The sequence below is a fragment of the Esox lucius genome, chromosome 9, assembly GCF_011004845.1.
Source record: "Esox lucius isolate fEsoLuc1 chromosome 9, fEsoLuc1.pri, whole genome shotgun sequence".
NCBI lineage: Eukaryota > Metazoa > Chordata > Actinopteri > Esociformes > Esocidae > Esox > Esox lucius.
Window position 1 is genome coordinate 24,716,570 of NC_047577.1, and position 25,095 is coordinate 24,741,664.

Sequence of the window (25,095 nt, forward strand, 5' to 3'; positions counted from 1 at the left end):
CAGGATTATAGTAAATAATATTCCTCTGATTTGAATGTTTTATTCTGGCCATATAATTACAAACGCATGCTTGAATAACAGCAGTTTCAGGCAGGTATCGATGTTCTCACAGATGCCCCCTGGTGGCCATTTTTATTTAATGTTTTTGTCCATGCTGCAAGGCACTGCAACTTGCCGCGGTATACAACAGTATAACGAGCCATGCCTCGTCACGGGCCACCCTCCTGGCGCTGGATTTAGATGAGCGACATCTGTACTTAACCTCATTGACTCTCCTCATGACTTTGAACAGCCCCACTAACTCCAGACCCAGCTTCTGGCAGGACAGGCGGAAGGGCAGGTTCCAGGTCGAGAGCCAGACATGATCACCCGGTTTGAAGACCGGGGCCGCACAGTGGTGGCGATCAGCAGTAGCTTTCTGGAGACGCATGGAAAGCTGGAGGTGAATGTGGGCGGCATTCCACGTCTCCTCCACGCTCTGGAAACAATCATCCACTGCAGGAGCTTCGGTCTGGCTCTGATGCCACGGTGCCAGGAACGGCTGATACCCTAAAACACACTGAGAGGGTGACAAAATTCTGGACATATTCGGCCCATGGCAGAATCACCGTCCACTTCTCCTGGCTGATACTGGCAGTGGGACCGCAGGAACCTCCCCACATTCTGATTCACCCATTCCACCTACCCGTTGGATTTGTGTTGAAACACAGAGGTCAGGTTGACCGAAACCCCCAGACGTTCCATGATTGGCTTCCAGTCCCTCGATGTAAACTGGGGTCCCCAGTCAGACAAAATGTCCTCTGGCACCACATGCCGGAAGACACAGGAAGGTGTCTAGGAGCGTCTAGTTAGCATCCACAACCCATACCACTAGGCCCAACAATGCAGGAGGCCGGGAGTATGGGATGGGCATCTACAGGCCTCTCCTCTCAGTTGTACGATTGCGACAGTTCGTCTACCATCACGTTTTTAGAGCCTGGGGTATAGGACAGCATGAACTCAAACCAGGTGAAGAACAAGGCCCATCTGGCCTGGTGTTAGAAATTGGCGGTTTCGTATAGTGGTCAAATAATGTAGAACCCGTATCAAATCGAGGGAGAAGTTTGCTCACGTTTATTGGAAAATTGTAGCACAGATGTCATTCGGTGAACGTTCTATCTTCTTCTCACTGTAATGTTGGTTGCCAGCTAGCCTACACATTAAGGGCGTTTCTGCATAGCAAAGATCAGGTTTCCAAGACAGTAACCCCCATGCCATATGGCCATCATAAAAATTCCTATGGTCATTAGAGCACAACCTACAGAGAGATAATCTAAACAGAGAGGTTTCTGTTGTTCTCATTATCTAGACACATTCACTTCCAATGAAACGTACATTCATATTGTAATTGTTAATGCTCAGATTCCACTCTGGCGAGGTACAGTCTCCTCACTGCCCGGATGTACTACGGCCACACCGTCAGGGCCTTGACAACAGCCAACAGCTCCCAATCACCAACGTCATAGTTCTGCTCCGCCGGGCTGAGCTTCTTGGAGAAGAAGGCATGGGGTAGAGGTTGGGGGGCGTGCTTAAGTTTTGAGTTAGGACAGCGCCCACCCCAACCTGGGACGAATCAACTTCCACTACGAATGGCAAGGATGGATCCGGACGGGCCAGTATCAGAGCCATGATGAACAGTGCCTTCAGGGTTCTGAAAGCCCTGTCCACCTCAGCAGACCAGCGGAGCCTGGACAGCCCACCCTTCAGCAGAAAGGTGATGGGTGCTGCCACCTTGCCAAAGCCCCGGATAAACCTCAAATGGAAATTGGCAAAGCCAATGAAGCACTGCACCTCCTTTACCATGGTTGGAGGCGGCCAATTACGCACTGCGGCAATGCGATCACTCTCCATCTCCACACCTGAGGTGGTAATGTGGTATCCAAGGAATGAAATGGATTGGTAGAAGAACAGAAAGGTTTCTGCCTTGAAATACAGGCCATACTCCAACAGTCGCCCAAGCACTCTGCGAACCAGGGACACATGCTCGGGGCATGTAGCAGAATACACCAGAATGTTATCAATGTAGATTACGAAACCGCAGCCAAGCATGTCCCTAAACACCTGATGGACTGATTGAGCATTCATCAACCCGTATGGCATGACCAGGTATAATGTCCCCTGGCGGTGCTAAATGCTGTCTTCCATTTGTCTCCCTCCCGGACACGCACCAGGTTGTACGCACTCCTGAAATCCTGGTTATGGGTATCACCTACCTGGGAAGACACAAGACTCTCCAGTTCCGGAAGAACCCCAATGACCTTGTGCAGCAGTTCACCAAACGAGCGACACTGCATGCGTTGTCCCTTGTCCTCCTGGAACACTGCCCCCACAACTCCATCAGAACAGGCACTGTATGAAGAAGGCACTGCAGCTAGGGTCTTGAATTCCAAGACAAAGTCCTGCGCGGTCCTGCGTGGTCCTCGTCCCCTGCCTCAAATGGAACAGACGCTCACCTGTAGTTGTAGTTGTCCAGCGCATCCCCTCCGGAACTCCAGATGGCGTTGGCCCACTCGGGAGATTTCCCTGAGAAGCAGGAGATGAGAACGAAAACACCTTCTCCCGATCCAGTGGAGCTGGGCTGACCTCACATCTCACAAAAGTTAGTACACCCCTCACATTTTGGGAAATATTTGATTATATCTTTTCATGTGACAACACGGAAGAAATGACACTTTGCTACAATGTAGTGAGTGTACAGCTTGTATAACAGGATACATTTGCTGTCCCCTCAAAATAACTCAACACACAGCCATTTAGTGTCTAAACTACTGACAACAAAGGTGAGTACAATCTTAAATGAAAATGTCTAAATTGGGCCCAAAGTGTCAATATTTTGTGTGGCCGCCATTATTTGCCAGCACTGGCTTAAACCTTTTGGGCATGGAGTTCACCAGAGCTTCACAGGTTGCCACTGGAGTCCTCTTCCACAATTCCATGACAACATCATGGAACTTGTGGATGTTAGAGACCTTGCGCTCCTCCACCTTCCGTTTGATGATGCCCCAAAGATGCTCAATAGGGTTTAGGTCTGCTGACGTGCTTGGCCAGTCCATCACCTTTACCCTCAGCTTCTTTAGCAAGTCAGTGTTCGTCTTGGAGGTGTGTTTGGGGTCGTTATCATGTTGGAATATTGCCCAACCACTGTATGGTCTTGGCCACCGTGCTGCAGTTCAGTTTCAGGGTCTTGGCAATCTTCTTATAGCCTAGCCCATCTTTATGTAGAGCAGCAATTCTTTTTTTCAGCTCCTCAGAGAGTTCTTTGCCATGAGGTGCCATGTTGAACTTCCAGTGACCAGTATGAGGGAGTGTGAGAGCAATAACACCAAATTTAACACACCTGCTCCCCATTCACACCTGAGACCTTGTAACACTAACAAGTCACATGACACCGGGGATTGAAAATGGCTTATTAAGCCCAATTTGGACATTTTCACTTATGGGTGTAATTTTGTTGCCAGCGGTTTAGACATTAATGGCTGTGTGTTGTGTTATTCTGAGGGGACAGCAAATGTACACTGTTATACAAGCTGTACACTCACTACTTTACATTGTAGCAAAGTGTAATTTCTTCAATGTTGTCACATGATATAGATATAGTCCAATATTTGCAAAAATTTACTCACTTTTGTGAGGTACTGTGGGTCCAGCTAAAGGAGGAATCCTTGGGCTGCTGCTCCGTCATACCCACTTGACAGCGCTAGATGGATACCGCTGGGCGCTGGGTCCGGTCGCATGGCTGGTTCCACTTGTTCAGTGCCTTGAAGGTGTCTGGGTACGGTCGCACTGCTGGTTCCACGGGATCAGGTGTTTAACGACCTGGAGAGCACGATCCATCGCTTTGCCCAAGCTGGCTAACATGGTGGAATGTTCCAGGACCCGCTCAATGACTCCGGACATGCTTCCTGGTCCTGCTGACTCCGTAGCAGGTGTGTAATTCTGTGGCCTGTATAGAGGAAGGAGCCAGGCACAGGATGATGTGAATCAAATGTAATAGTTTAATAGGATGAAGCAATGGGGTATGAATAAACCACAGCAATAGGCTGAACCAATGCAATTAATAAACCACGGCAAAGTGTAATCCAAGACAGTCCACTCATGCGTAAAGCAATAGTAACAACACACAGGGATTATGCCTAGAGGTAATAATTCATAAGGCTCAACGAGCCAGCGACACAAACCACGTAAAACAAAAACACACGGAAGACATGTGGAAGCAGAGGGAATATACACAGCGACCAATGGGGGGATAAGAACCAGGTGTGTGTGATAACAAGACAAGACTAATGGAATGATGAGTGGAGAGATGGGGGCTAGAAGGCTGGTGACGATGAACGGCGAAGCCCGTCTGAACAAGAGGAGGAGGCAGCTTCAGATGGAGTTGTGACAGATTTTGAATTTGTGATGAAGTGTTGTGGCGCTCAATGTCCTTTTTTCCCAATCTACTTTTGTGATTATGCAGGCTACCATTTGGTTTTCAATTAGGCTATACAAGAAACTCTCAATATTAAGTGTTTGAATCAGAAAGAATCAGAATTAGAAAGAGTATTATTGCCAAGTAAGTTTCACAAAAAACAATAATTTGTTCTGGCCCATTGGTGCAACAATTTATACAAAAGGGATAAGAGGAAATAAAAACAAATAAGAACAATGGACTGAGCATAAAAACATACTGAGCATTAATAAATACAAATAAATAAATAAGGTGCAAGATTTGTCCAGTTATGTGTGTATGTAGGAAGTGGTTATAGATTTGTCCAGTTCAGGGTCCAGTGTGTATGTGGGGAGCGGGCTATAGTCAGTTTGGTTCTTGTGGAATGTTCATGAGGCCTACATCTATAGGAAAGAAACTGTTCTTGTGGCAAGAGGTTTTGGTCCTGATAGACCTCAACCTTCTGCCAGGGGGGAGAGTTCTGAATAGTCCATTTCCAGGGTGAGAGGAATCAGCCCCAATCATTGCCACTCGCATCCGCGTCCTGGAGGTGTGTAGGTCATGTCGAGATGGTAGATTACAGCCAGTCACCCTTTCTGCAGAGGGGATGATGCGCTGCAGCCTGCCCTTTCTTTGGCAGTGGCTGCAGTGTACCAGACTGTGATGGAGGAGGTCAGAATGGACTCTGATGGCAGTGTCGAAGTGCACATCATATTCTTTGGCAGGTTGGACTTTTTCAGCTGCTGCAGAAAGTAGATTCTCTGCTGAGCTTTCCTTGTGAGAGAGGTGATGATCAGCTCCCATTTGAGCGATGGCGGTGCCCAGAAAGTGAAAGGACTCCACAGATTTGACTGGAGAGCCACCCAGGGTAATGAGGGGAAGGGCAGATGCACTTCTCCTGAACAGCTTAATATAGACATACATTTAATGAAGGGTCATGAAGGAAACAAAAAATGCCCTGAACTTTCAGCTAAGCGCTACAGGACCAAACCTAGACCGGGATAGCCGCCACTCAAGTGTTGTAAGCCTGCTCTGTGCTCGCGCTTCACTTCTTCCTCCATTCCATCTCTACTCCGCACACATACTCAGCCAGTTTCATAACTGTACACGCTAACATATATTTATGCTTTCCTTTAAAGATCTAAATTAATCTTGCTATATAATAATATCAAAACTGCTGCTCTACCTGGGTATGTTTGTGGTCAGCCAGGACCACCCGTCCGCAAGAACTGGTTAATGACTAGAACTTCAGTTCTGGGCATGAATGAAATATGTAAATTATTATACAGTTCTGTGTGAGCTTTTTTAAATGTATTATAGTATAACAAATATATATGAATACATATGTTAATTGTCTCAGAGTTGTGGCAGGACATGGATGACCTGGCTAAAATGTTGACAGATTTGTAGTGCTGACTATTTGTAACTATGCAAACTATGTAGTTGGCTTACTATCAATATTTCATATCTGATTACCATCATAATTTGACCAATGTAGGTCTACATTAAATTTATATTTATTTATATTCCAAAAATCACAAGCAGGCTCGACTTGGCACACCGGCCTCCTGTTACTGAACACTGGATTACAGCCTGCATTAGGTTGATTTAATCAGCTGGTTGACCAGTCTAGGCAAGCGCAAAATAATGAACTGTCCTGGTATGAATATTCGGCAACACTTAAGTACAGTATAATTTATCATGGCCCTGTAGACTTGAGAAGGTGGATGTGTAGCTTTCTGCATTAATATTTCTTATTCTGTTTCTAACAATACAACTATTATCCCTTCTTCTTATAGGCCAAACACAAGCGGTACTTCGGCCACTCTGCTCATGTGACAAATATACGTTACTCCTTTGATGACAAATATGTGATCAGTGCTGGTGGCAATGACTGCAGGTAAGAAAAACATTTGTAACCATGGTTCCTTTAGGAAAGTAAGTCAGACATGTAGGGGTCAATACAATAGAGAGTTTTGAAGATTAGTGCTGCAGCTCAATTAAAATGTACAGTGGATATTACTGAAGGTTGATCGGTATACATTTTATTGAAAATGATTTGTTGTGATTTGTTTTCTCAAACTTCCACCAAAATTCTCTAATGTAAAAGTGGAAGAAAAACATAAAAATTTAAAACTGATTATTTAGAAAATATACACACTCCTGAGTTAATGCATGGAAGAAAATACAGTGTCTGCTATTTAAATCAAATTAACTGTTACATTTTAATATCTTTGGCCCTTCAAAGCATATTGGATGCATATTTTGCAATGATTTTACTTGTCATTCATGTCTCCTGGGAGGAGTTCGGTGAGGCCATGGAGAAGGACTATCGGCTGGCCTCGAAGAGATTCTGGCAAACCATCCGGCGCCTCAGGAGAGGGAAACAGTGCCCTACCAACGCTGTTTACAGTAGAGGTGGGCAGCTGTTGACCTCAACTGGGGATGTCGTCGGGCGGTGGAAGGAGTACTTCAAGGATCTCCTCAATCCCGCCGTCACTTCTTCCATTGAGGAAGCAGAGGAGGAGGGCTCAGAGGTGGACTCGTCCATCACCCGGGCTGAAGTCACAGAGGTGGTTAAGAAACTCCTCGGTGGCAAGGCACCGGGGTGGATGAGATCCGCCCTGAGTACCTCAAGTCTCTGGATGTTGTGGGGCTGTCTTGGCTGACACGCCTGTGCAACATCGCGTGGCAGTCGGGGACAGTGCCTCTGGGATGGCAGACCGGGGTGGTGGTCCCTCTTTTTAAGAAGGGGGACCGGAGGGTGTGTTCCAACTATAGGGGGATCACACTTCTCAGCCTCCCCGGGAAAGTCTATGCCAGGGTTCTGGAGAGAAGAATACGGCCGATAGTAGAACCTCGGATTCAGGAGGAACAGTGTGGTTTTCGTCCAGGCCGTGGAACACTGGACCAGCTCTATACCCTCTACAGGGTGTTGGAGGGTTCATGGGAGTTTGCCCAACCAATCCACATGTGTTTTGTAGATTTGGAGAAGGCATTCGACTGTGTCCCTCGCGGCATCCTGTGGAGGGTGCTTCGGGAATATGGGGTCCTGGGTCTCTTGCTAAGGGCTATACCAAGCAGGAGCTTGGTCCGCATTGCCGGCAGTAAGTCAGACTTGTTCCCTGTGCATGTTGGACTCCGGCAGGGCTGCCCTTTGTCACCGGTTCTGTTCGTAATTTTTATGGACAGAATTTCTAGGCGCAGCCAGGGGCCGGAGGGTGTCAGGTTTGGGGACCACACGATTTCGTCTCTGCTCTTTGCGGATGATGTTGTCGTGTTGGCCCCTTCAAGCCAGGACCTTCAGCATGCACTTGGACGGTTTGCAGCCGAGTGTGAAGCGGTGGGGATGAAAATCAGTTCCTCCAAATCCGAGGCCATGGTCCTCAGTCGGAAAAGGGTGGCTTGCCCACTTCAGGTTGGTGGAGAGTGCCTGCCTCAAGTGGAGGAGTTTAAGTATCTAGGGGTCCTGTTCACAAGTGAGGGAAGGATGGAACGGGAGATTGACAGACGGATCGGTGCAGCTTCTGCAGTAATGCGGTTGATGTATCGGTCTGTCGTGGTGAAGAAAGAGCTGAGCCGCAAGGCGAAGCTCTCGATTTACCGGTCAATCTATGTTCCTACTCTCACCTATGGTCATGAGCTTTGGGTCATGACCGAAAGGACAAGATCCCAGATACAGGCGGACAAAATGAGCTTTCTCCGCAGGGTGGCTGGGCGATCCCTTAGAGATAGGGTGAGAAGCTCGGTCACCCGGGAGGAGCTCAGAGTAGAGCCGCTGCTCCTCCACATCGAGAGGGGTCAGCTGAGGTGGCTTGGGCATCTGTTTCGGATGCCTCCGGAACGCCTTCCTGGGAAGGTGTTCCGGTCCCGTCCCACCGGGAGGAGACCCCGGGGAAGACCTAGGACACGCTGGAGGGACTATGTCTCCCGGCTGGCCTGGGAACGCCTCGGTGTCCCCCCGGAAGAGCTGGAGGAAGTGTCTGGGGAGAGGGAAGTCTGGGCATCCCTGCTTAGACTGCTGCCCCCGCGACCCGGCCCCGGATAAGCGGAAGAAGATGATGATGATGATTCATTTCGTTTCGGTCAATATTGTAGTCTCAACAATGTGGTTGATTCATCCTTAGTTTTGACCTTTCACAATAATTGACATTTTCCTGCAGATTTAAAGTCTGCAATGGCCTAATGGTAACTTCCCTGAATAGTTTCCTTCCTGCAGCTCAGTTCAGACTAACAATTGTATCACTGACACTGAGTGGCTTATTTCATAATAAACCTAATTCATAATAGTTTCATTTATATTTGAAATCCAATACTTAACTAAGGGACCATACATATGTAGTCTTCATGTGGACAGAGTAAGGGGTTGTAAGCCAAAATGTATTGACACAGTGGCCCTCATTCATGAAACCTTCTCAGAAAGAATCTCAGATTCAAGCGAGGAGAGAGACATATGATCATCTCCTAATGTGATTTATGAAACTGTCGCACCTCTTCGATTTGAGCATAGATGTCATCGCAGATAGATATATCAGATTAAGTCGTGGACGCAAGAGAGTGCTGCACCTGATCATATTTGCATGATATGACATATCCATCATTAATGCAGGTGTGGTGATCATCAACCTAAACCGATCAGCCAAAATATTATGACCACCTGCCTAATATTGTGTAGGTCCCCCTTTTTGCCCCACATGGGCTGCAGTTTTGGAGATACTCTGTCCCAGTCATCTAGCCATCACAATTTGGCCCCTTGTCAAAGTCACTCAGATCCTTACCCTTGTCCATTTTTTCTGGTTCTAACACATCAACTTTGAGGACAGAATGTTCACTTGCTGTATAATATATCACACCCACTGACAGGTGCCATGATAACAACATTGTCAGTGTTATTCACTTCACCTGTCAGTGGTCATAGTGTTATGGCTGATTGGTGGATAAATTGACAGCGTCCAGCATAAATTATAACCTAAAACCAGTAATTAACCACACGTCATTTTCCATGAAAAAATCAACGCAGTCACGGAATAGGCTACTGTTTCGTGTCTCAGCCCAGAGCCAATAAGAGCAAACTCTGCCATTAGGGTAACTGTCTCCCACAACCACTGTTTGATTTATACTCTCTAGTCACTTTTAGACCCGTTAGCTAATCATGATGCCAGCCCCCGAAATTATAATGACCGTTTATGATCTCCAAGTATGTCAGTACTATAGGCATGGCACTTAGGAAAATCTAGGCAAAGCAAGTTTATAAGTCTAACAAAGTGTTTCTTAATGAGCGTTCAGGAAACGATGGGGGGTGCTGGAAGCAATATTTTGGAAAGGGGGGTGTTGAGGTGGCATCTGTTTCAAGGCGTGTTTACACTGAAGATTCACAACAAGAAATGTTTAAAGTTTCTTGCAAAAAACTGTGGTCTGCAACATTAATACCTGCCAGTTTACGCCACTGCGTCTGGACGAGAAGATGTATCGTAACTCTTCTTCTCTTCAGTGTTTCTGACAGCTTCTTGTGTCACAGCTCTGTGCTGTCTTCACGGGAACAGGACGTCAGAATATCATAGATAAAACTTCACCCACATGGCATTTACTGTGTAAACTCTGTAAAATGGATGCTCTCTTTCTTGGTATTACCCATGGAATAATTTATTTCTCTTAAAAGCATTCATTTCTCGAAGGGATACACCTTGAACGCCTTGTCATCGCAGTGGTTACACATGTACAAGAGGGATATTCTGCTGTCAAACATTCCCTGAAAGCAACTTAGGGCTTTGTTGAGATGACTGCAACAAACGCTGCCAAAGCAAAAGAATACAAACTAGCCTATACAATAAAACATAAACTACACAGGTGCTGGTCATATATTTAGAATATAATCAAAAAGTTGATTTTTTTCAGTAATTCCATTCAAAAAGTAAAACTTGTATATTATATTCATTCATTACAAACAGACTAATATATTTCTTTTAATTGTGATGATTATAACTGACAACTAATGAAAATCCCAAATTTTAGAAATGTTGGCTAAATGAAAAGTATGAGCATATACAGCACTCAATACTTAGTTGGGGCTCCTTTTGCCTGAATTACTGCAGCAATGCGGCGTGGCATGGAGTCGATCAGTCTGTGGCACTGCTCCTCTTCCTCTTCACAATACCCCATAGATTTTCTATAGGGTTAAGGTCAGGCGAGTATGCTGGCCAATTAAGAACAGGGATACCATGGTCCTTAAACCAGGTACTGGTAGCTTTGGCACTGTGTGCAGTTGCCAAATCCTGTTGGAAAATGAAATCTGTATCTCCATAAAGTTGGTCAGCAGCAGGAAGCATGAAGTGCTCTAAAACTTCCTGGTTGATGGCTGCGTTGACCTTGGACCTCAGAAAACACAGTGGACCAACACCAGCAGATGACATGGCACCCTAAACCATCACTGACTGTGGAAACCTTACACTGGACTTCAAGCAATGTGCCTCTCCTCTCTTCCTCCAGCCTCTGGGACCTTGATTTCCAAAGGTAATGCAAAATGTACTTTCATCAGAGAACATAACTCAGCAGCAGTCCAGTCCTTTTTGTCTTTAGCCCAGGCAAGACACTTCTGACGCTGTGTCTTGTTCAGGAGTGGCTTGACACAAGGAATGCGACAGCTGAAATCCATGTCTTGCATACGTCTGTGCGTGGTGGTTCTTGAAGCACTGACTCCAGCTGCAGTCCACTCTTTGTGAATCTCCCCCACATTTTTGAATGGGTTTTGTTTCACAATCCTCTCCAGGGTGCAGTTATCCCTATTGCTTGTACACTTTTTTCTACCACATCTTTTCCTTCCCTTCGCCTCTCTATTAATGTGCTTGGACACAGAGCTCTGTGAACAGCCAGCCTCTTTAGCAATGACCTTTTGTCTTGCCCTCCTTGTGCAAGTTGTCAATGGTCGTCTTTTCAAGTCAGCAGTCTTCCCCATGATTGTGTAGCCTACAGAACTGGACTGAGAGACCATTTAAAGGCCTTTGCAGGTGTTTTGAGTTAATTAGCTGATTAGAGTGTGGCACCAGGTGTCTTCAATATTGAACATTTTCACAATATTCAAATTTTCTGAGATACTGAATTTGGGGTTTTCATTAGTTGTCAGTTATAATCATCAAAATTAAAAGAAATAAACACTTGAAATATATCAGTCTGTGGGGAATGAATGTATACATTATACAAGTTTCACTTTTTGAATGGAATTACTGAAATAAATCAACTTTTTGAAGATATTCTAATTATATGACCAGCACCTGTATTCTTCTACCAGACACCTGCCACCTTACAAGCGGATCACAGCAACGCCATCAGCCGGCTTGATTTCAGCTGAGACATCGCCGCAACTTTTCTCTGCAGCATTATAAATTGGTCTTATTTTGAACTTTAAAGTCTTCATTAAACATTAACATCATTCATCTTTAATTAGTCTTTGAATAAAGAAAATGTGAAAGCACAAAACATGGAATATGAAAAAGGTTTATTTTGTATAGAATGCCACAAAACTATTTCAAACCAAACTCCATTCAAACATCTGCTAGATTAATTCTGCCATAATGTCAAAGACAGACGTGGTTGACTGCGAGCTTGCCATCTAGGAGCATCTTGTAAAAATCCAGTGCCACGTTGAGGCCCAGGCTACTTTTCGCACATCTGACTGGGGCAGCATGTGTGCCAAATATGCCACACGTTCCCTGGCTGTCTGGGAGAAGACCACTTATCTAGTTGAGCAAGGATTCAGCCAGGTCCTATAAATGGAGTTTAAGTACTGCAATTGCATGGACTTAATGGCTTCAGGTGCACTATGGCTGAAACATTCTTCTCTGCAGCCTGCAGTGACAAAACTGGCAGAGACACACCAGGCGCAGGGCTCTAACTGATTTTGAAAGGTTTTTAACTTATTTCCTTTGAAAGTTAAACCTTCTGCTTTTACTCCTTTATAAGTTCCAGCTTGTTTTCCATTGGAACAATTCATAAGAATGATTATTGTTCGGCATTTCTGCATGGCTGCTGTTAGTTTCCTTGGGAAGGGACCTGGATAATGGATAAGGGGGCGCTCAACCTAAAAAGGTTGAGAACCACTAATACATTACATCCACAAAGACAATTCTTTAACATTTTATATTAAGGTGCCCTTTGTAAAGGGTTTATAAAAGCTTTATAATGAAACTATTAATGGTTATTTAAGCATTTGTTAATGTATTATACACTATTTATAAACCATTATAACACATTGCTCAAAATAGTGCGATAGCTGGTCAGTTCTTGCCATATAGTGAGCCAATATTTTATCTCAGCTATTAAGCGTTTATAAACAGTTTACATCTGCTTCTATGGTGAATCTTTATGTACCTGGTTGTGAATGTTTGCAGTTGGACAATGCAGGTCTTTGCTGTTATTTCCCCACTTTTGGGACGTGCCGGTGCTGTCCCATGAACAGTGGTGGGTTTTTCAATTAATGGTGTCTAATGATATGTCTTTGCCCAAATTCACAACAGACATTATGTAATCATATTCTTTATGTTACCCTTCACTATTGTTAGAAACCAGCCATTCGTTTAGTGGTGAAATAATGATTGCGTACCCAGTCGTCAAAGGAGAACACTGTTTTAATCATCTCTCAACATGCTTTTATTCCAAAATCCATATTTAGTGTGTGCACTAATGTGAATCATATCTCTACATAACTTTGGTCTTCAGTTTTCTTATTTGTTGTTCCATCCTCATCTTCTCTCATTTTTTTATTTATTGTAAAGTCTTTATTTATTAAATGTACCGAAGAACATAGCATCATTCTGAACAATGAAATTCTTGTGACATGACACATGACAGCTACACAAATCATTAAGAAATATATGAAGCAAAAATATACATGATGTAAGCTAGCAGCAATTCCAAAGCATGTAGAATGGGGTATATCGAAAATATGAATAGAAATATTGGTAACACTTAACTTGAAGTGTAGTGTCATAACATGGTCATAAGGTGTCACGTTAGCTGACATATGACACTAATGACATATATTTTGAAATATTATAATGTATTGCATTTGTAAATGGTTTTAGGTGTCCTACTTTCAAATATTATGTCCTTGAAGCAGTTATAAGGAATTGTAAATTGTTTCCAGATGGCCATCTCCCATCCATGCCAGGCATCAACCATACACAATGCCTTAGGAAAGCACGGAACATCATAAAAGACTACAGCCACCCAGGCTATGGTTTGTTCACGCTGCTGCCGTCTGGTAGACGCTACCGGAGCATCAGGGCACACACTTCCAGACTCACAAACAGTTTTTGCCTCTTGGCAATATTTACCATTTCAGTAACACTTTACTTGTAGTGTCATAACATGGTCATAACTCTGTCATAACCATGTCATAAGGTGTATCCTGTCATAACATGGTCACGACACTCTAATGACTAATAACTTATTTTGAAATATGACATGTTTTGCAATGTTTTATAACTGGTTATGACACTTACTCAAGTTTGTCAAAACATAACAAACAATTCTGTAATAAATGCTACATATAGCAATATAATTATGCATGAAGTGATGTCAGATATTTACCCTCCATGACTAGGACGCCAGCAGTAGATTTCAGGAGCAGGACATGAGATTCTCTTAGTGACTAATGATCAACATAATGGCATATACAGCTAGGTGATAGACCTATCTGGATCCAATGATTATGGTCATAATGCTTCTTTTGTATTGTCAAATATTGTATTGTGTCAGTTCAAGTACAGTGACACAGGATGGTTGTAATGCTACAGTATCATGACATGTTCCTAAAACTGTATTTTGTCATTTCAAATAGTGACACAGGATGGTCATAATGCTATCATGACATTTTCATAACAGTGGCGAACCGTGACTATTAGAGCTAGGATTGAAAAAAGTGTTATGGACAGACAAATCTTGGTTTGAGGTCACAAAGAATATTCATGAGACACAGACCAAATGAAAAGATGCTGGAGGAGTGCTTGACACCAACTGTCAAGCATGGTGGAGGCAATGTGATGGTCTGGGGTGTTTTGATGTTGGTGAAGTGGGAGATTTGTACAGGGTAAAAGGGATCTTGAAGAAATAAGGCTATCACTCCATTTTGCAATGCCATGCCATACCCTGTGGACGGCACTTGATTGGAAACAATTTCCTTCTGCAACAGGACACTGACCAAAAGCACAGCTCCAATCTATGCAAAAACTGTTTAGGGAAGTAGCAGTCAGCTTGTTTTCTGCCAACCATCATTACAAGTTCATCGATAAGTTATGCATGTACATCAAACTAACAAACAAAGCCCACCTTTGACCCTCCACCTGGATAGCTACCTAACAAGAATGTACACTGTTCGATAACTTATTTTTTCGAAGCTGATAGCTGGCTAACACGTCTTTTATTGAATTTACATTCAACTGTAGGTCATAACAGAATGGCACAATCATAAAACAAAACATGGCAACAAAGAAAAAAATTAACTTTCCCCAGTTCATACCCTTAGTTCTTAATACTGTGTATTGCCCCCTTTAGCATCAATGACAGCGTGCAGTCTTTTGTAGTAGTTGTCTGTGAGGCCCCGAATTCTTGCAAGTTGTATAGCTGCCCATTCATCTTGGCAAAATGCCTCAAGGTCATGCAAAGTCTTTGGTCGTCTTTCATGAACCACACGTTTGAGATCTCCCTAGAGTGGCTTGATGATATTAAAGTCAGGAGACTGTGATGGCCACAGTACCTCACATTTAGTTCTGCTGTAACCACTAGAGGGTCAACTTGGCCTTGTGCTTAGGGTCATTGTCATGCTGGAAAGTCCAAGAGCGTCCCATGCGCAGCTTTCATGTAGAAGAATGAAAATTGTCTGCCAGTATTTTATGATAACTTGCTGCATTCATCTTGCCATCAGTATCGTCGTATTGTGCTCCTTGAAACAACCACACCTTTTTCCAGAGCAGCCTGTATTTCTCCTGAGGTTACCTGTTGGTTTTTCTTTGTATCCCGAACAATTCTTCTGGCACTTTTGGCTGAAATCTTTCTTGGTCTACCTGACCTTGGCTTGGTATCAAGAGATCCCCAAATGTTCCACTTCTTAATAAGTGATTGAACTGTACTGACTGGCATTTGCAAGGTTTTGGATATCTTTTTATATCCTTTTCCATCTTTATAAAGTTCCATTACCTTGTTACACATTTTTTTTTACAGTTATTTTCTGCTCCCCATGACTCAATATCTAGCCTGCTCAGTGCATCCACCTGAGAGCTATTAGATCACATTGACTATTTCTACACAGACACTACAATTTAAAAAGACACAGATGTGGGAAATTAACCTTTAATTGTCATTTTCACCTGTGTGTGTCACAGGCCAAACATTCAAGGGTATGTAAACTTTTAATCAGAGCCATTTGGGTGATTTCTGTTATCATTATGTTTTAAAAAGGAGTCAAACAACTATGTGATAATAAATGGCTTCATATGATCACTATCCTTAGTCATATTTTCAAAATCAATGGCAAAACTTCACAATTTCTGCCTGGGTATGCAAACTTATGAACACAACTGTATGTTTGCCAGCACTGTACATTTGTTACACTATGTATTTAGCTGGCTATACTGTATGTTAATGTTTATGAATATCCAGAAAATCCTAAAAGGGCAATACTGCTAACTACAGGTAAGCTAGATAATCGTTTTGGGGGAAAATACCACAAGCTTAATTGCTTACCTTCAATTACTCACTGCCAGCCAGAAAAAAAAACAGGCGAACAGATTTTTTTGACTGGACGCACCATTGATGGTTAGTACAAATTGACATAGGCTACAGGTCTCTACAAACTCAGAGTTTGTGATTGGCCAATAAACCCGTCCTTTGATTGCCAGTTGAAATGAAATTGACTTCACCCCAAAATACTTGGACAAAGTTTACTTTGTTAAGGACTGGTCAATAAAACAGCTTTGAAAATAACCCATCTGCATTTCTTCCCACAAATGCAAGTCAGAGTATTCCGGTTCTATGAAGACATTTCTATTTAAAATTTTAATCTGATAAAAATTGTACCCTACTTACACATTTGACTAACAAAAAAAAAATGGTAATCAGAAACAAATAACAGGCAACCCTCTGAGTCACCAGGACGAGGATTGGGTTCCTAAAACCATTTTAGAATTTAAAGGTTTATCAATCTGCATTAACCTCTTTGAGATCAGGAGCATGGTCATTGCACATGAACCAATGTTTTGAAATCACCCAGTTTTCTTTACCTAGTAGGCCGAGATCCCTGTTTCCCATAAAAAGGGTAAGCCTACATTATATAAAAAGTATAAAAAATTGAATTGTATTATATTAATGAGATTATATATTATTATTCTATTTTTATGATTGAAAGTATATATATATATTTTTTCAACCCTCATATCCGGAAATCTAGAACTGTGAAAGGTGTTCACTGTTTTGCTGATTGATTCCGGGTTTTGATGGGTAAAGACCAGATTTTGCAAATGAAGATGTCTGAATTTTGTTAGCCATGTTAGCCATTTGTCACAGGAGAAGAATCATTACTATAGTCGTACAAACTAGATAGCCTTACCATTTAGCTGAACATGGCCTTATGTTGGTCATTAGTCACAAAGAGGATGTCATGTCCTGCTCCTAAAATGTAATAGTGCTGGAATCCTATTCATGAGAAACCAAGCATTGTGACAAACTACACTTTATGAAAATGTAATGATGGCATTATGACCATCCTGTGTCACTTTACTTGACCAACTGCCAAAATACAGTTAATGACAATATAAAAGAAGCATTGTGACTATAATCATTGTAACCAGATAGGCCTATCACCTTGCTGTACATGCCCTTATGTTGGTCATTAGTCATTATGTCCTGCTCCTGAAATCTACTACTGGCATCCTAATCATGAGAAACATTGCATTGAGGAAGGTAAACATTATTTCACTGACATTACTTCATGCACAATTATATTGATAAGTAGCATTTATAATGGAATGTAATATAAAAAATATTGTTTATAAGAAGACTGGTGTTACAGAATGGTTTGTTGTGTTTTGATAGACTTGCGTAGGTGTCATAAAAAAAAAATGCAATACATGTTATAATATTTCTAAATACATGTTATTACAGTGTCATGACCATGTATTGACAGGATATAACATCTTATATATTTCTTAATGCTTACTGCATAGATGTCATGTGCCATTACACAATAACTTTATTGTTAAGAATGACGCTATGTTATTCAGTACGTTTGATAAATAGGGTGGAACAACAAATGAGAAGATTGAAGACCAAAGGTATGTACAATTATGATTCACATTAGTGCACACAGTAAATATGGATTTTTGGATAAAAGCTTGTTGAGAGATTAATAATATAGCCAAGGGTAACATAAAAAAAAAAGATTACATAATGTCTGTTGTAAATTTGGGCAAAGACATATCATTAGACACCATTAGTTGAAAACCCCCCACTGTTCATGGGACAGCACCAGCACGTCCCAAACGTGGGAAAATAACAGCAAAGACCTGCATTGTCCAACTGCATAACCAGGTACATAATGATTCACCATAGAAGCAGATGTAAATGCTTTATAAATGCTTAATAACTGAGATTAAATATTATCTCACTATTTGGCAAGAACTGACTAGCTTATTGCACTATTTTGAGCAATGAGTTGTAATGGCTTATACATGGTGTGTAATACATTAACAAATGCTTAAATAACCATTAATAGTGTCATTATAAAGGGCACCTTAATATAAAGTGTTACTTGAAATTCAAACCTTACAAATGCATGAACAACAGTAATAAGAGATAGACATCGCAGAATAAAGTGAAATAAATAAATAATACATTAATAAGGTAGTGATACAATCTTCAATATTTCAGTATGTTTGTATGTTTTATATTCCTTGTAATTTTATTTTATATTACCTATTATAATTAATGTATTTGTGCTTGTTGTTATTGAAGCTGTAATAATGATGGTATTATTGGGAATCAAGCAGTATCATATTAAATTTTTTGATCGTAAGGATACGATCAAACCAGCTCTGTAGGTGAAATTATCATATGATCATTTTAAGATCAAATTTGATCTTACTGCACATTTCATGAATGAGGGCCATTGTCTCCAACAATATACAGTACTACAGTGAGAAAAATGTGTAAAGCTATTTATTTGGGCAGTTAGTGTTTATTTGCTGTCAAGAAGTATATAACACTATAACAAATTAGCATGAACACAATAAAACATAGTAATAAATCCATATGTTATCCAAACGGTATTTATATCTTATAAGATATCGAGCCATCTCACAAGAATATTTGATACTTTTTCCTTCTGAAATATCTATGCCTTAGTTTGTGGAAAGATTATTGTTGTATTATTATTGTATTGATGTTTATTTGTACTTATTCTAATGTGTGTGTGTGTGTTTGTGTGTGTATGTATATATATATATATATATACTGTATATATATATATATATATATACTGTATATATATATATATACTGTATATATATATATATATATATATACTGTATGTATATATATAAACTGTATATATAGTGTTGTTATGAGCAAATACAGATGTATTGCCCAGATAAATGATTTTGAACAATGTTGTCATGTGGTCTAAGACTTTTGCACAGTACTGTATATGATATTATTTTATTACTGACATTATAGAATATTTTTTGTAGATCAACTTAAAAACAAGTATTTAATCAATGTAAAACCCAATTTGTGATTCAACAAAAAGTGATATTTGAAGACCATGTACTTGTGGAATCCAATCTAAATGTAATTTTACAATTGAGCTAAGATACAGTGTTTAATGTGCCATCTGATTTGACCAGGGGAACATTGCCTATAAATGTCTATTGTGCTGAATGTCAAGTCCTGAGCGCTACGGTTTTAAACAACCCCTTACTATTTGATGTACAATACAGTTGAATGTGACAGACGTTCTGTTTCCCAAGGTTTATAAGAACAGGGACCCTTTCAGTTTAGACTCTCCATAATGATGAGTGAGGATGACGAGTTATAGTGTTTCTTTTGCAAAAGCTCCCTAAAAAGAAAATGATATTCTAGTCAGGGAACAAATATTACTCCTTTTTCTTCATGGAATAACCCATATTTGGCGTTATGAAGATTGAAACAAAAAGGAATGAAATAAAACCTGAGACTCAAATGTAATTATTACTAATATATAACTAATTTATATTTGTTTCTTTCTCATATACAGTTTGTTTGTATGGAAATGCCTGTGAATAAGGGTCACACCATCTCACTGGAGCTCTTCAAATGTGGAGGAATTATCTGGAAGCTAAAATCTAAGCTGCTGCACGCCTGACATGCTGCATTTATACATATGTGGACTGATGTTTACCTTAACTAATTTAAATTGGTTAGATCTAGATTTAGATTTATTTATAATATTTAATTATATATTTATTATTTTATTTTGTATATTATGGTAGCACACTACATAGACACACTACAAGACACACTACATAGAGCTAGCTCCACCCTCATGCATACTTACTCTGTGTCCATGACATAACCGATATTGTCTATATGACACTGATAAATATTGTCCCAGACGTGCTGGTGGTCCAAGCCACTCAACCTTCCAATCAGACCCAATAAACATTTATATACAATAATGAACATTAGTTTGATTAGACCACCCACCCAGCCCAAGCCGCACACACCTTGGACACAAGCCAATGTTGTAGTCGTTCCAACCTTGCAAACAAACTTAATAGACCACAAAGCTTCATCTTTGAATGAAGTGAACATCAATAAATATCTTAATAAGTTAAATTCTTGTAATTGCACTGTCCCATGGGATACAATAATGATTATATTATGAATATAATTCAGTTTGTGAGTTTATGTATGACCCTAGAAGAAGCTTTGGAAATTATGCATTGGGATTGATTTTATTTTGCAAATAAGTATGTGATATCGAAAATTTTAATGATATTTGTTAGATAACAAAATCTCAATTTTATTATCATCAACTGCAAGTTTAAATAATTGGATGGCAATCTACATTTCATTGTGTTATTCTTTGAAAGTGAAAATATAGTTATATGCAATATACTGGAAAACAAAGGCATATTGACTGACTGTAACATGAGGCACAATTTTCCAGAAGAAATATCAAAAAGGTAAAATTTAGTTTTACCACATTAATCGTTGTTAAACTTCTTTCTCATGCTCCACACAAAATGGCAAAAACCAACGTCAAGTCAATTTAATATACATACTTCCTTCAGCCATCAATGCATGAGGTTTAAGTGCCTTTAAGGAATTACTTTCAAATAATATTTTCATTTTTTATACAGTTCTGGTGCTATAAAACATGTAGTCATAAGGGCTTTTTTAAAAGTTGGTGGGATTGATATTATTTTTTTTCTTATTATTGTTATACATTAACAGAAACATATATTTCTTTTTTCTGCTATTTGTCTAAAAAAAATATCTAAATCCTTGGAACTCAGGAGCCATACAAGGCATTTAAAGGGAACTTTAACTGAAACACTGAATTGATATTGTGCCCCCTTATCTGGCCAAAAAGTTGTTATAAAATAACCATTCATTTGTTAAAGTATTTAATGGTAATAAGCTAGCGCAGTTTACATTTGCATTAACATTTTGTGGCAGAGTCAAAAGTAAGCTAAATCATGTAATGCAGGCATCATAAGCATCAGCCCAAAGTTGTTCTGCTTTTTATCTACTTTCTAAAAAGTTTCAATATTATATGAAAATGTTTTGCACTTCACACATCAAATGGACAAAGGATTTCAGCTAATTTGTTCCTCTGGCTTGAATGATTATCCTTGACTTTGTCAAAGGTTTTGGGACACAATATCAAATTATTATACAGCTCCGGAAAAATATAAGAGACCACAGCACCTTTTTCTTTCCTTTCCAAAAAAGTTGAAAAGGAAGGTTTTGAGTGAGGATCAGAAGGGTTACAATTAAGAGACAACAGCAAATTGAATGCTTCTGTTCCTCACTCAAAACCTTCCTTTTCAACTGTTTTGGAAAGGAAAGAAAAAGGTGCAATGGTCTCTTAATTTTTCCCGGAGATGTTTGTTGAAATACCCCTTTTAATACTGTGATACATTTTACTGTGTAATTTTCAATGTATGATGTTTTTATTATTGAACAGTGAAACTTCCATCAAAGATTAATTCTGGAATCTAAAGCACACAAAATGTGTGTGATATGTTATGAATTTGATAATATAATATATAATATATCATACCAATTGCAACGTTGTTTGTAACATCATACAAAATGGGTGATGTACAAAGTAAAATTGGATTTGGATTGGATATTTTGGCTCTTAAGCACCACTTTGGTGGATGAAATTATACAAAAACTCTGGAGTGCATCTTTGATAGACAGAGTGTTTATTTGCTTTAATGACTTAATACTAAGGACCCTTATTGGAGACAGCCTTGAAAAATTAGGCCAACTACTGATAATGACTGGATCATACTTCTTCCATTCTGTCTACCTTGATTTATGTCCATGATATTCCTGTTGACATACATGCTGGCCTGGCACAAATTTGAGCCATCACCTCCACCTTTTTGTAACCACGACCTATCCAAGATAAACAAATCTACCTTTCTTATTTCTTATCCTTTACAGTTTGGCTGTTTGGTCCATTTGGTGCTGTCTATTTGGTGCTGAATGAGCACAACACAAGTGTGTTCTACAACTGTCAGTTTTGTTGGCTAGATTGAGTTGCAAATTATTTGTCTATTAATGTGATATTGTCTTGAGTTTGTGTGAGATGACCTTTGGTAAACTTGTCTGCAACGTACTGTAGAGCATTGTTTTGTAATGTGTGTAGGTTATATATTACTAGTTTAAAAAGCATGAATATATTTAGACATTCAAATCTACACCTCCGGAAAAAATTAAGAGACCACTGCACCTTTTTCTTTCCTTTCCAAAACAGTTGAAAAGGAAGTTTTTGAGTGAGGAACAGAAGCGTTCAATTTGCAGTGGTCCCTTAATTTTAGCCCTTCTGTTCCTCAATCAAAACCTTCCTTTTCAACTTTTTTGGAAAGGAAAGAAAAAGGTGCAGTGGTCCCTTAATTTTTTCCGGAGCTATATGATATACAGTGATGTATAACAAAAGTGCTAAATATGTTTTTAAAATGAAATAAATAATACATGGGATACGTGGGATGTAGTGTGCCAAGATGTCCCCACAAATGTATTTATTTTCATAGAACTACAAAGACAAAAACTCTGTTCTGTTTATACTGTATCTATACGGTGGTATATATCCTTGTAGTAAAATTAGATTGAGTCAATAGCCAAAACAGACAAATGGTTTAAAAAGTGTATGAACTATTGTGTATTAGGCAATGATTATTTGTCTTTCTACTTCTTTCTGTTTTCTAATTAATTACAATCAAATGTGTCTACAAACTTTAACTATACATCTTATTCATTACTGCATTCCAAATAAGAAATAGAAAGTTCTCTGGAAATTCAACAGCCCTCTGGAACTGATTGTGTAATTCACATGTATAGGAATTCCTCTTAGGAAACCTCAGAGTAATAAGTAATAAGACCACACAGACAGGACAATTATGTTGTTCCTTCATAGTCTCTCCCCCATAGCACATATTCAAAAACAAAAATGCATGTGCTAAAGCAATGCGGTTTGTGTCCTTTAAAGACTAAACTGTATGCTGTCCATGTATGTCAAGCTTTCCGCTGGCCTTTCAATGAAGAACACTGGTAAATAGGCAATTTGCTTTTATTCCATGACATACATGGCTGAATTATTTTTCTCATCCTGAAATGACCACACATATACTGTACAGACATGCTCAAATCTGTTGGTACCCTTAAAGGTCACTGACACAATACTTAATTCCTCCTGATATTAAAAGCTTTTTTATCATATAAAATAGACTTGCTTGTCTTTGGTATGTCATAGAATAAAGCAGAGAAGCTGTGAAAAGAGATTAATTATTGCTTATTCTACAAAGATGAGGTATTTTAAAATGGCCTGGACACATTTGTTGGTACCCCAAAAGAAAAATAATTGGTTTATAGTTAGAGTGGGGAGAACAAGTATTTGATACACTGCCAATTTTGCAGGTTTTCCTACTTATAAAGCATGTAGAGGTCTGTCATTTTTATCATAGGTACATTTGAACTGTTAGAGTCGGATTCTAAACAATTAATTTGCATTCTATTGCATGACATAAGTATTTGATCACCTACCAACCAGTATGACAGATTCCAACCTATCCACAATGGCCAAGACCAGAGAGCTTTGTATGGACATCAGGGATAAAATTGTAGACCTGCACAAGGCTGGGATGGGCTACAGGACAATAGGCAAGCAGCTTGGAGAGAAGGCAACAACTGTTGGCACAATTATTAGAAAATGGAAGAAGTTCAAGATGACGGTCAAACTCCCTCGGTCTGGGGCTCCATGCAAGATCTCACCTCATGGGGCATCAATGATCATGAAGAAGGTGAGGGATCAGCCCAGAACCACATGGCAGAACCTGGTCAATGACCTGAAGGGAGCTGGGACTACAGTCTCAAAGAAAACCATTAGTTACACACTACGCCGTCATGGATTAAAATCCTGCAACGCACGCAAGGTCCCCCTGCTCAAGCAAGGGCATGTCCAGGCCCGTCGGAAGTTTGCCAATGACCATCTGGATGATCCAGAGGAGGAATTGGAGATGATGTGGTCTGATGAGACAAAAAAGAGCTTTTTGGACTAAACTCCACTCGCCGTGTTTGGAGGAAGAAGAAGTATGAGTACAACCCCAAGAACACCATCCCAACCGTGAAGCATGGAGGTGGAAACATCATTCTTAGGGGATGCTTTTCTGCTAAGGGGACAGGACGACCGCACCGTATTCAGGGGAGGATGGATGGAGCCATGTATTGCGAGATCTTGGCCAACAACCTCCTTCCCTCAGTAAGAGCATTGAAGAGGGGTCGTGTCTGGGTCTTCCAGCATGACAACGACCCAAAACACACAGCCAGGGCAACTAAGGAGTGGCTCCGTAAGAAGCATCTCATGGTCCTGAAGTGGCCTAGCCAGTCTCCAGACTTGAATCCAATAGAAAATCTTTGGAAGGAGCTGAAAGGCCTTATTGCCCAGCGACAGCCCCAAAACCTGAAGGATCTGGAGAAGGTCTGTATGGAGGAGTGGGCCAAAATCTCTGCTGCAGTGTGTGCAAACCTGGTCAAGAACTACAGGAAACATATGATCTCTGTAATTGCAAACAAAGGTTTCTGTACCAAATATTAAGTTCTGCTTTTCTAATGTATCAAATACTTATGTCATGCAATAAAATACAAATTAATTACTTAAAAATCATACAATGTGATTTTCTGGATTTTTGTTTTACATTCCGTCACTCACAGTTGAATAGTACCTATGACAAAAATTACAGACTTCTACATGCTTTGTAAGTGTGAAAACCTGCAAAATGGGCAATTTATCAAAATCTTGTTCTTTCCACTGTATATTTTTAACTCATTTGTTTCTTTAATTAGTATCACACGTCTCCAATCTTGTA

General features: G+C 40.3%; 1 protein-coding gene across 7 annotated transcripts in view; it reads left to right on the forward strand.

Annotated features, from left to right (window-relative positions):
* Positions 1-22,434, forward strand: part of LOC105030787 (echinoderm microtubule-associated protein-like 6) — a 200,103-nt gene extending 177,669 nt beyond the window's left edge. For 2 of the 7 annotated variants that reach the window (XR_004576137.1, XM_034294192.1), the window contains 2 exons: positions 6,268-6,368; positions 22,175-22,434. Coding sequence is in view for 4 of the 7 variants with exons in the window: in XM_034294192.1 (XP_034150083.1) it covers positions 6,268-6,368; positions 22,175-22,220 (147 nt within the window). In the remaining 3 variants the exon portion in view is untranslated. Of the gene's footprint in view, positions 1-6,267; positions 6,369-13,607; positions 14,491-19,748; positions 21,436-22,174 lie in introns of those variants that run through there. The other 5 variants (XR_004576136.1, XM_034294193.1, XM_034294191.1 and 2 more) reach the window with 3 other exon arrangements.
* The last annotated feature ends 2,661 nt before the right edge of the window (positions 22,435-25,095 follow it).